This window comes from Mchenga conophoros, linkage group LG14 (genome assembly GCF_057382185.1).
Source record: "Mchenga conophoros isolate Kocher_MC1m ecotype Shallow Benthic linkage group LG14, M_conophoros_male_GT1.1, whole genome shotgun sequence".
In the NCBI taxonomy this organism is placed as follows: Eukaryota; Metazoa; Chordata; class Actinopteri; order Cichliformes; family Cichlidae; genus Mchenga; species Mchenga conophoros.
In genome coordinates this window covers 26,728,053-26,739,664 of record NC_140539.1, presented here as the reverse complement: position 1 = coordinate 26,739,664, position 11,612 = coordinate 26,728,053, and the positions used below count along the sequence as shown (strand labels likewise).

General features: G+C 36.8%; 2 protein-coding genes across 2 annotated transcripts; both read right to left on the bottom strand.

Annotated features, from left to right (window-relative positions):
- Nucleotides 1-892: 892 nt before the first annotated feature.
- Nucleotides 893-4,699, bottom strand: LOC146559910 (extracellular calcium-sensing receptor-like). Its single transcript, XM_085244365.1, has 9 exons — nt 4,590-4,699; nt 4,062-4,356; nt 3,813-3,899; nt 3,442-3,711; nt 3,047-3,253; nt 2,683-2,958; nt 2,119-2,346; nt 1,884-2,007; nt 893-1,803 (listed from the first exon to the last, which is right to left on the bottom strand). Exons 1-9 carry the CDS (start codon nt 4,697-4,699, stop codon nt 893-895), a joined length of 2,508 nt encoding a protein of 835 aa, XP_085100491.1.
- A 2,608-nt stretch (nt 4,700-7,307) lies between these two features.
- On the bottom strand, nt 7,308-11,419 carry LOC146559909 (extracellular calcium-sensing receptor-like). Its single transcript, XM_085244891.1, has 9 exons — nt 11,167-11,419; nt 10,617-10,911; nt 10,373-10,459; nt 9,922-10,191; nt 9,414-9,620; nt 9,026-9,301; nt 8,545-8,772; nt 8,326-8,449; nt 7,308-8,221 (listed from the first exon to the last, which is right to left on the bottom strand). Exons 1-9 carry the CDS (start codon nt 11,412-11,414, stop codon nt 7,308-7,310), a joined length of 2,649 nt encoding a protein of 882 aa, XP_085101017.1. The 5' UTR covers nt 11,415-11,419.
- Nucleotides 11,420-11,612: the final 193 nt, after the last annotated feature.

Below are 11,612 nucleotides of genomic sequence, written 5' to 3'. Positions count from 1 at the left end.
ATGTTTATTTTAAGGACAGTGAGAACAGAATATGAAACGGACTAGCTGACTGGTTGAATGGTTGGCTGGCTGAACAGAGAACACACTCACGGAATCGAAAATGACAAGACAGTGGACATGAAGAAACTGAGGGCTTAAATACACTGATGATGATTAGAGACCAATGAGTACACAGCTAAACATAATCTGACTAATAACACATAAACACACACACCCGCCCTCTCACATCATCTATAATTGACTGAGTCAGGACTCTTCCAGACACTAAACCAAGGCACAATGTACATTTCAATTCCTTTAATTTTAAATATGTTTATATTGTCTATCTTGTAAAATAGTCAGATGTCTATTCATATTAATGTACAGAATTCATCTGCTTGCTGCTACTACTGCACATTCACCCAATGTATATACTACATATATATATATATATATATATAATGTTCTTCCTCTACACACCCCCCCCAAATTTTTTTGCACCTGTCGAGGAGCATGTCAGGCTACATTTCACTGTGTGTTATACTTGTATAACTATGCATGTGACAAATAAAGAACCTTGAACTTGAACTTGAACCTTGAACTTGAAGTAGAACTAGACATGATGCACATAGATAAAGCTGGCACGGTAAAACAGGAAACATGAACATGTGGAAAATAAACAGAACATGAACAAACATGACCCAGGAACCCTGACAGATATAGCTAAATTATGTCTAAAGTTAAATTTAACAATGTAGTGTCACAGAGTCAATGCTTGCACATTCTAGCATACACAGTAAAGGAGAAATCCAAACTTTCTTTATATGTTCTCACTTTTATATTTTATTTAATATATTTATATAAATGTGTATTCACCATATGTATTTTTCTATTGCATGTGGAAAATGTTTTTTTATGATCGAGTGCCACGGCCCATTATAACTTTTTTTGTGTTCATCTCTGGTCTCAACAGGATGATGTAACATTTGGGCCCAAACAGTGCGACCAACAGGCCAAAGCTTGAGGCCAAGATCGCAAATACCTCCACTGCATCTGCATGGTTTCCAGGTGAGCTGATATAAGCAGGAACGAAGGCCACCCACACAGCACAGAAGATCAGCATGCTGAATGTGATGAGCTTGGCCTCATTAAAACTATCAGGGAGATTCCTTGCCAGGAAAGCAATTAAAAAACTGAGGAAAGCCAGCATGCCAATATAACCCAATAACACTCCAAAACCAACACTAGACCCAACTGAACACTCATAAATGATCTTATCATTGTGGTATTGGGTGTTTTTATTTGGAGTAGGAGAAGCAGAAACAAGCCAGGCAGTGCAGATGACTACTTGAATAGATGTAAGAAACAGAATTGTTCCTCTTTGCTGCATAGCACCAAACCACTTCAGACTGGCTCCCCCTCCTGGCTTGGAGGCTTTGAAAACAGCCAGAACAACCATGGTTTTTACCAGGATGCATGAGACACACAGCACAAAGCTGATCCCAAATGCTGCATGCCTGAGTTGGCATGTCCAAAGCCTGGGTCGTCCAATGAACAGCAGTGAACACAGGAAACATAACTTAAGTGACAGCAATAGCTGGAAACTAAGTTCCGAATTGTTGGCAAGTACTATAGGTGTTCTGCGATGGAAGAAAAAGATCCCTATAACAACAGCACATATAATTGTTCCCAGCAAAGAGGTTGCTGTTAAACAAAATCCCAGAGGCTCATCGTAGGAGAGAAACTCTGTCTTCTTGGGAACACAGTGGTCACGCTGATGGTTCGACCAAAAATCCTCTGGACAACTGGTGCACTCCAAGGAATCTGACAATAAAAGCTAAGATGGTGAAATGCATTTTACATTTAATATAAATTAAATAAAATATGCAAAGACAAGCACTTACTGCTCTTATTGTTTATTTTTCCCTCAGAGCAAGGGATGCAGTCGAAACAGCATTTGGGTTCTCCCTTCCGTCTCACCATGTGGGTACCAGGAGGACAGCTCTCACTACATACTGATCGACCTGGCTGTTAGACGAAATTAATATTACCTGCTAGAATTACATATATTGTGCACATGAGAAAAATGAAAAATATACATATGGGAAAAGATAAAAGGATAGAAAAACCATTTTAAACCTTTTTGGATTCAAAGTTCCAGAAGATTTTATCTTCATCAAGTATGAGTTCTTCACCTTTGAAAGCTGACCTCTTAACTTCACCAACATTCTGAACTTTAGTGCTTCCATCAGGGAGCCACAACCAGTTCATCACATCATAAATTGGCACCACATCACCATTCTCATCAAATGACACTTGATCACCAAATTCAGTGGTGAAGTTTACCCTTTCCAAGTAATAAACATGCTGTTAAAAACAGATGTATAAGAATTAAATTACTTTTAACAATGTAAACTGTGGCCCTGCTGTTCAGTAGTCAAATATTAGAGCTATTAAATTTGAATATAGGAATTCATTGCTTTTAAACAAGGCCTATAGTAATGCGACATACTTATTCCATTAATGGTTTCTCTGATCTAATTACAGTAACCACTACTTTTGCTCAGGAGAAAATATAATCCTCAATCCAGCTTTTTCATAGTTAATTTTATAGCACTGCATTTTGCCTTACAGGGTAAATTCTTTGCTAAATGTAATTACAGAACAATCAATTTAGACAAAAAGTGTAACCTGATATCACACCTGCCATGGCTCCAGTGTTTGTAATGTGGCACAGCTGTTCCCACTGAAAGGTCCTCTTCCAGGCTTGCATTGCAGCATCTCATCAAGGGAATATGCCAGAGCATAAACAGCTTTGTACACATTATACTCAGGCCGGAGGTCGGAAACGTCCAAGAACTCATTGTTCACATTTTCCAAATCTTCCTGTCCAGTGCATAATATACCACCCCCTTCCACCCAGCCTGCTGGAGCTGGTTCAAATCTGCACTTAAATGTGAATTCCCAAAATTGATTCACCTGAAATATTATGAAAACTATTTTAGATGTTATACATAATAAAATATGCAATTCCTGCAAATACCACTGTAAATAGTTTAACCCTCACCATGCTATTTCCATAGCTATTGTTGTGATGCAAGTCAGGACGTATTTGTAACAGGAATTCCCTGAGCCCTGTTATTTCTCCTCGACGAATAGCGATGCCCAGTGTACCACCCAGGTATGGCATGAGGTGAGGTGTTTGGAGCACAACAGCAGTTGTCCAGGCTTCACTGGCCATCCACTGTAGGCCTGTTACATTTTGCCTCACCACCTGTGCATTATGTTTGACCAAATGTACAAACTCATATTGTAAGTAGCAACTAATTTAGTAACATTATGAATTCTTTATTACTAGTTTTCTCTGCTCAATCAATATATAAAGACATAATGCATCTGTTACACAGTGTAGTGATGCAAATCTACATAGCTAGTAAAAATTTAAAACTTTTAAATTCAAACCTCTTCCATAAGGTTTATCATGTGACTCTCATGTGCAAATACAATGACAACTTGAGCTGTGGATTTTTTCATCACATTTACAATCCTCCTGAGTTCATCTGTTTCTTTGTGCAAGGACAAAATTTCAGTGTAAGCCAGGCAACCTTCACCAGACTGACTTAACTCAGACTGGAAGGATCTTGCTGCATGGAGTCCATAGTCATCATCACTGACAAGCAGACCTGCCCAAGTCCAGCCAAAATGTTTTAGAATCTGAATCAAAGCATGGACCTAAGTGAATACAGATTAAAACATGAATGCATAGACAAGACAAAACTTAGTTATTCATTAGTTACTGATGACTGTTTATAATTGTGCTGATCAATTTTCACCTGGAAAACATCACTTGGGATCGTCCTAAAGAAGGATGGATACTTTTTACGGTCACTCAGGCAGGAACATGTGGCAAAATAACTCACCTGTGAAAGATACAGACTGTATATTGTAGAAATATTCAAAGCCTTGACTGCCTCCTTACATTTTTTTAAGCTTCAATCTGGTCATTAAATTTACAATTAGGTCTATATATTTATATTAAATATAACCAAAAATAATATTTCATGGTTAAACTGGAAACTTACCATAGGTATGCTGTACAAACCTAAGACAGTGGAGATGGCAATTGAACGTGTAGAGGATGAATCACCCACAATCCCTATGACTGGAGGATTTCCAACACATGTATTATGTAATATTATTTGATCCTCTTGACCACTGGCTAATGACAATGCAGCACGGAATCCAATTCCAAGTTCAACGCAGTTATCATAAAGAGTGAATCCCAGAGTCACATTAGGCAATAGGTTGGAGTTTCTGTTGATTTCATCAATTGCAAAGGCCATGGTTTTTGCCTGCCTAAATCCTAGAACATCAAAACTAACAAAAAACACAGTCTGCTATTGAAAAATATAGCAGTATACCTGGAAAACATTTTGCAACCATACACGTTTTGCAACTACTCAAATGAAAAGAACAGAAACAACTAAAGTAACATGCTAAATGACAAAAATAAAGAAAGTTCATATTGCAAGATGTGTGTATTTGTTCTTAATGCCACTGTTGGCAGTGATTTCCCAAAGTCTTTTGTGCTGTTTCACTGTCATACTTACCCATGGCAAGTAGGCTGTTGTGGCTCTGAGGTAAATGACAGGTCAGGGAAGATAGAAAAGAAGTGAACTTCAAACAGTCCTCCTAGGATCAGATCTCCACTTTTTTGCATGCTATTTAGATGAAACTGTCCACGTGAGTGGCAGGAGGACGAAGACAGAGAAGAGGCTGCAGTAAAAGAAAAGTAACAATATATCAAAATGAACAAGAGCAAATTGGCGTGTACAAGTGACAACATAACTATTATCTGCTTTTCCCCTTTTCTCAGCCCAGTCAGGTTTCATGGCGTTGCAATTTCTTCTTATTGACATGCAGTACTGTAAATAACCTATCAGAGCAGACAGCAGATGGGCAGGGCCTATAATACATTTCATTTGAGATCAGTTTTTATTGATGCAGATGCTATGACTGAACATACACTCACTTGTGACTATGCAGGTTAGAGAGTTAGAAAGTTAAACATAATTTTTGTGTTTTTTTTTTTCATATTTATCAAGTGCAGTAAAAGGGGGGGAGAAATATTCTTGCGGTTAAATCATTGAGACATACAGTGAGCAAATGAATAAATAAATAAATTCAAGACCATAATCTGAATAAATGCACAAGAACCTTCTATATTAACCCTTTAAGACCTACCATAGAACCAAGTCCGCAAGTTGATATACATCAATACAAACATTATATTCCAAATTTTAATAATATGTATGCATTAAGTCCATACTAACTACATAAATTGCAAAAATGTGCAATAAACTACAAAAAATTTGAAAATTGATTTTGTTTTTTAACAACATATATTTCTAGTTAGAGAAATTTCAGAGGTTTATCCCTCAAAACTGTAAATGCGAAGAAGTTGCACAAAATAGTTTCCAACCACAGGAAATTCATTTTGAATGTCTTTATAGTTTTTTTTTTTGAGATACAACAATTTTTATATACTGGAGGAAAAACGAAAATAAATCCTACAATGCGAATATGCAAACCCCCCCCCCCCAAAAAAAACAAAAAAAAACAGCATGTGCATCAAAATAAACAATTTCCAACAATGTAATTTGAGTTCTAAGTTTCCCAGAGACTATACAGAAAGGCATAAACTCAAACATTAATTTTAAAAACAGCAGCATAGCTTTGTTTTCCGCGAAAATGACGTCCCTTCCGTTTTCGGGCAGGTAATGGCGAACATCAGATAGATTGTGGTGATGTTTATTCCAACGTAGGAAGTGTTATGAACAGCTGATCAGTTGGCAAAGCGTGTTTCTGGAATATTGTGTTTTTTTTGCTGCAAATGCTTTTTACGCAATTTTTGCAAAGACATATTTTGAAGGAAACCGTGACGTAGGAAGAGCTGAATGCATACGATTTAAGTACAATTCCTCTGGTTTCATATATTCATATACTTTTCAGTTAGCTGTGAATAAGACCCAAGATACTTTAAACAAATTTGATAATTGTATTCTTTAAAGGCTATACTCTGTGTAAAAAAAGGGGTGGGGGTGGATCATTTAACTTGTCCGAGTATAATATGATGACATCACTTCCTGTTTTGAGAATTAGCATAGCAGCCATGTTAAGTATGAGCTGAACACAATTTGCTTTCATCTGCATTGAAGCATCATGGAAGTATTGGCTAAAGTTAGTTTATTTTACATGATATGTTAGATATTAAACCTGAAGTATTTTATTGACAGGTTAATTCACGACGTAATGGTACCACTTATTGTTAATTTGAGTTAGGAGTGCAGATGCTAACTATTTTTGTATTGTTTTTTTTAATTGTTTATTTGACGTTTTCATCAGAATATCTGTGAAGAATAGATTAAGATTCAGTAGATGTTTAGTCTGTGACTCTGCATTTTTATTGGATCTGGTTTATCTAGGTGTTTAGACAGTGTTCTACACTCCCTGAAACTCCTACTAATTTTGCCCAATAAAGAAAAAAGCATATGTATTATTGCTATTTTAATAGTATCCCTACCTAAATTTGTCAACAGGCACAGACACACACAAACACCCAAGCACAGAAGCTTTAATTAATTGTTAACCTCAATATGAATTTCACCCTTTACATTCATGTTCTCTAGGCAGAAACAGATTTTATCACATCGATTTATTGTGAGAAACAATACACCCATATTAAGATTAAAATACTGAGGACAACCAAAATGTTACAACACATTTAAGGCAAATGGTCAGTTTCTGTTTTCTGTTTGCCCCTGTCTCTGTTTCTGTGTCTGTGTGTGTCTGCCCATTGCTTTCAGGAGCAGGAGCTCAAATTAGGTCAGTTTTTTTTACAATGGCAGCATTCATTTTTTTTGTTTGTTTTTGTTTTTGTTTTGTTTGTTTGTTTTCTCAGGTAGCCTTTAAGGATGAATTCACAAAAAATCATCTTCTCTGAATGGAATATCTTTAGCTTACAGCTGCAACTCCTTTGAATGTTAGAATTTGTAACTTCATTTCTTGTGCATTCTTTTGGTTGAGATCCAAAAGTTTCAACTTGAGGGGAGAAAAGATCTGGTGAGGCGAACAATCCAGCAAGTTACAATTTCTCTAAGATAACATTTTGCCATGATAATGCTCTTAAAAAAAATCTATTAGCCATACTATTGTTTGATAAAAGATTTAAGATTTTAGCGACCCTAAATTATTACTGTTGGAGACAAAATGTGAAATGAATTCAACCGATTAAGTGATTAATTTAAATAACCCAAATTATATTAATTCTATTCATTTATAGTGAGCCGACCCATGATTGCCTTCTTTGTGTTTCTCTCTGGTTTCAGCAGAATTATGTAACATTTGGGTCCAAACAGTGCCACCAATAGCCCGAAACTTGAAGCCAAAATGGCAAATACTTCCACTGCATCTGCATATTTACCTGGAGAGTTGACATAAGCAGGGACAAAGGCCACCCACACGGCACAGAAACTTAGCATGCTGAATGTGATGAGTCGGGCCTCATTGAAATTATCTGGAAGATTCCTGGCTAGAAATGCTAGCAAAAAGCTAAGGACAGCCAGCACACCAATGTAACCCAGTAACACTGCAAAGCCAATTGTAGACCCAACAGCACACTCATACACTATCTTGTCATTTTGGTATTGCATGTTTTTATGTGGAGCTGGAGAGGAAGAGACAAGCCAGGCAGTACAGATTCCTGCCTGAATACAAGTAAGAGCCAGAACTGTCCCTCTCTGTTGCATCGACCCAAACCACTTAAGAATGGTTCCCCCTCCTGGCTTGGAGGCTTTGAACACAGCCAGAACAACCATGGTTTTCACCAGGATACATGAGACGCAAAGCACAAAACTGATGCCAAATGCTGCATGCCTCAGCTGGCATGTCCATACCCTGGGTCTTCCGATGAATAACAGTGAACACAGGAAGCATAGTTTCAGTGATACTAAGAGCAAGAAGCTCAGCTCTGAATTGTTTGCACGTACCATGGGTGTACGTCGATGATAGAAAAAGATCCCTAAAACAACTGCACAGATAAATGTGCCCAACAAAGAGGCAGTTGTCAAACAAATACCAAGAGGCTCATGGTAGGAGAGGAACTCTGTCTTCTTAAGAACACAGTGGTCATTCTGAGGGTTTGACCAAAAATCTTCTGGACAACTGGTGCACTCCAAGGAATCTGACAACAATAGGAAGGCATATAATCGATGATATCAATTGTATATAACTATGTATAATTTCTCAAAATTAAAATAAAAATATCCTTGAATTACAAATACCCACTGTTGTTTTTGCTGATTTTTCCCTTTGAACATGGAATGCAAGTAAAACAGCACTCTGGTTGTCCTTTGTTTCTAGCCATCCGGGTGCCTGGAGGACAGCTCTCACTACACACTGATCGGGGTGGCTAGAGAAAGACAAACTGATTACATACAAGGTTCAATATACACTACTTCACTCAGTATTTTTTTAAAAGAAGTTATTTAGAAAAGTAAAAATAACCTTTCCTGATTCAAAATTCCAGAACATTTTGTCTTCATCAATGGTGAGTTCTTCACTTTTAAAGCCTGACCTTTTAACCTCACCAACATTCTGAACTTTAATTTGTCCATCAGGTAGGTGTAACCAGTTCATGACATCATATATTGGCAATGCATCACCATTTTCATCAAAGGATACTTGATCACCAAATGGAGTGGTGAAGTTGACATTTTGTAAATAATGTATGAGCTAATGAAGGTTAATGGAAAAAAAGAAGGAACAGCATCAAGGTAGACTGTAATTCAGAATGTTGTTTCATCTAATTTTTCTTAATTATTTAAAAAAATACTACTTCTACCATTTCTTTTATTTTGGAAAGAAAATAATGGAAATTCATTGCAAACATATCAGTGCCCTTATAGAATAATGGACCTTTTTCAATAACAAAAACTTCAGTGACACAGTAGCTTTTCAAACAAAAATGTATAAATTGATACCATACCTGCCATGGTTCCATTGTTTGCAAAGTAGCACAGCTGTGCCCTCTGAAGGGTCCTGTTCCTGGCTTGCAATGCAACATGTCATTAAGAGCATATGCGAGAGAATACACGGCCTTGTACACATTGTAGTCAGGCCTGAGATTAGAAAGATCAAAAAACTCAGTGTCCACATTTTCAATATGCTCCTGCCCAGTGCATAGCGCTCCTCCACCTTCCAGCCAGCCTGCAGGAGCTGGTGCAAATCTGCACTGAAATGTGAATTCCCAAAACTGATTTACCTGTAATGGAATAAAAGTATTGAGAGATAATAGAAAATATTTATTTATTTCATGTCTCATTCTCATTCATTTTAGATATACTTTCAAATTATATTTATTTCAGAATTATTACCAAATTATTGTTGTATCTTCCATTGTCACTTTGGTCTGGGTGTATTTTTAACAGGAATTCCCTCAGCCCTGGTAATTCGCCTCTGCGGATGGCAATGCCCAATGTGCCACGCAGGTACGGAGTGAGGTGGGCTGTTTGGAGCACTGATGCTGTTGTCCATGTTTCACTTGCAATCCATTGGCGACCTATCACATTCTGCTTCGCTACCTATGATAATAAATTTAGAATACAAAATTTATGTAGGTTCTCACTATAGCTATTAAGTTATCAAGTTATTGATATGAAGTTAGTTAAATAAACAATGTTTATTTTTCTTGCACATTTGGGGCATTTTGATAACATAAAACTGATTAAGTTTCATTGTGATGTTTCTGCTTTTTAATGTTATCAGTTTAATCTAATTATTAGAATACCTATTTTACCTTCAATGGCAGTCATTTTTGTCTAGACAAATAAAGTACAATGCTGCAATAAAAATTATCTATGTGAACATTTTTTTATTTCCAACCTCTTCCATTAGTTGAATCAAGTGTATCTCATGTGCAAACACTATGACCACACGAGCTGTTGATGTCTTTATCAAATGTACAATCCTCTTCAGTTCACTTGGGTCACTGTCCCAGGGCAAAATCTCTAAGTAGGCCAGACAACCATCACCAGATTTAGCCAGGTCAGATTGGAAGGATTGGGCAACATGGAGTCCGTAATCATCATCACTGACTAGAAGACCTATCCAAGTCCAGCCAAAGTGTTTTAGAATCTGAATCATAGCACGCACCTAAGTGGATATGAGATGAGTGTATTATTTTAAAAAAATTATAAATATACATCTGAAACCAATTAATGCAACCTCTATAATTTATCTTATTCATTAAATACATCAAAGTCATTAGAAATAATTTCAAAGTCCTTTCCTGAAACTATGGTATATTTCATTTAACTTGGTAATTATGTTTTACCTGGAAAGCATCACTTGGGATGGTTCTGAAAAAAGTTGGAAAACGCTGACGATCACTGAGGCAGGAGCATGTGGCAAAATAACTCACCTATTACAAATATACAAGAGACATATTAACACATCATACAAGTAAAAGCCAGTCCAAATGCTATTATAAGTACCGCCAAAATGTACCGCAGGGGATCAATACTACACTTAAATGAAATGCACAGTGCAAGCATAAAAATATGAAACTTAAAACTTACAATAGGTATATTGTATAAACTTAGCACACTGGAAATAGCAATAGAAAATGTTGAGTAGTGATCACCAACAAGCCCAAGGACTGGAGGGATCCCTGAACAGTTCTCCTGAAGCAGAAACTGCTCCTCCTGGCCACTGGCTAGTGATAAGGCACCGCTGAGTGCAACAACAAGGGCACCACAGTTGTCATAAAGACTGTATCCAAGAGTCACATTAGGTAGCAAATTTAAATTCTTGTTGATCTCTTCAATAGCAAATACCATAGTCATTGCATTCCTGAACCCTACAATATCAAAGCTAACAAACAAGCAAACGTTACGTCAGTATTGTTCACTAAAAGAGATCTGCAAACATGAAAACAAGCAGAGATATACAAAATGAACCCTAAAACGAGTGTATGTTAATACAAAATAAGAAGTGTAATTAATATTTTGACATATGTACGCTAAGATAGAGAAGTTATCTTGTATATAATTTAGATCTGTCATGAATATTTTGAATAGTTATTATTTGTACATGTCTCTGCTGATGTCATATTTGTGTGACACTTACCCAGTGCAGTGAGGCTGTTGAGGCTCTGAGGTAAATGTTCTCTCTGGGTAGACAGAAGTGTAATGGACCTCAAACAACCCACCCAGTACCACATCGCCAGGCTTGTGCATTTCATTGAGATGAAACTTTCTTTCTAACTTACAAGATAAAGAAAGTGAAGAAGACACAAAGCATAAAAAGAAAAAAGGGAAAAAAAGTAAGACCAAAGAGACACCTGTGAAAATATATGTGACCTGGAAGCCCCCCATAACTGATCTCCACCTTCAGTATCATTGTTTCTTTTATAAGGTCTCTCTACTTTATATGAGGGGTGTGTTATCCCTTTAACATGCTTTGCGTCATTGTTTAATTTTTTTCAGCACTCTCAAGGGTATGGCTGCAGACATGTCACCACACTGAAATAAATATGAATATATAAACATAGTCTGAATGCTGTGCTGTATTAA

Bases quoted from the DNA above. Each gene is read 5' to 3' on its own strand.
- LOC146559909 (XM_085244891.1), bottom strand. From the start codon at position 11,414: ATGGGGGGCTTCCAGGTCACATATATTTTCACAGGTGTCTCTTTGGTC. The intron at 10,912-11,166 runs GTAAGTGTCACA...CTTGTTTGTTAG, and splicing joins CAACAGCCTCACTGCACTGG to CTTTGATATTGTAGGGTTCA. The intron at 10,192-10,372 runs GTAAAACATAAT...ATATCCACTTAG, and splicing joins TCCCAAGTGATGCTTTCCAG to GTGCGTGCTATGATTCAGAT.
- LOC146559910 (XM_085244365.1), bottom strand. From the start codon at position 4,699: ATGCAAAAAAGTGGAGATCTGATCCTAGGAGGACTGTTTGAAGTTCAC. The intron at 3,254-3,441 runs GTTTGAATTTAA...CATAATGCACAG, and splicing joins TGATAAACCTTATGGAAGAG to GTGGTGAGGCAAAATGTAAC. The intron at 2,959-3,046 runs GTGAGGGTTAAA...ATAATATTTCAG, and splicing joins ATAGCTATGGAAATAGCATG to GTGAATCAATTTTGGGAATT.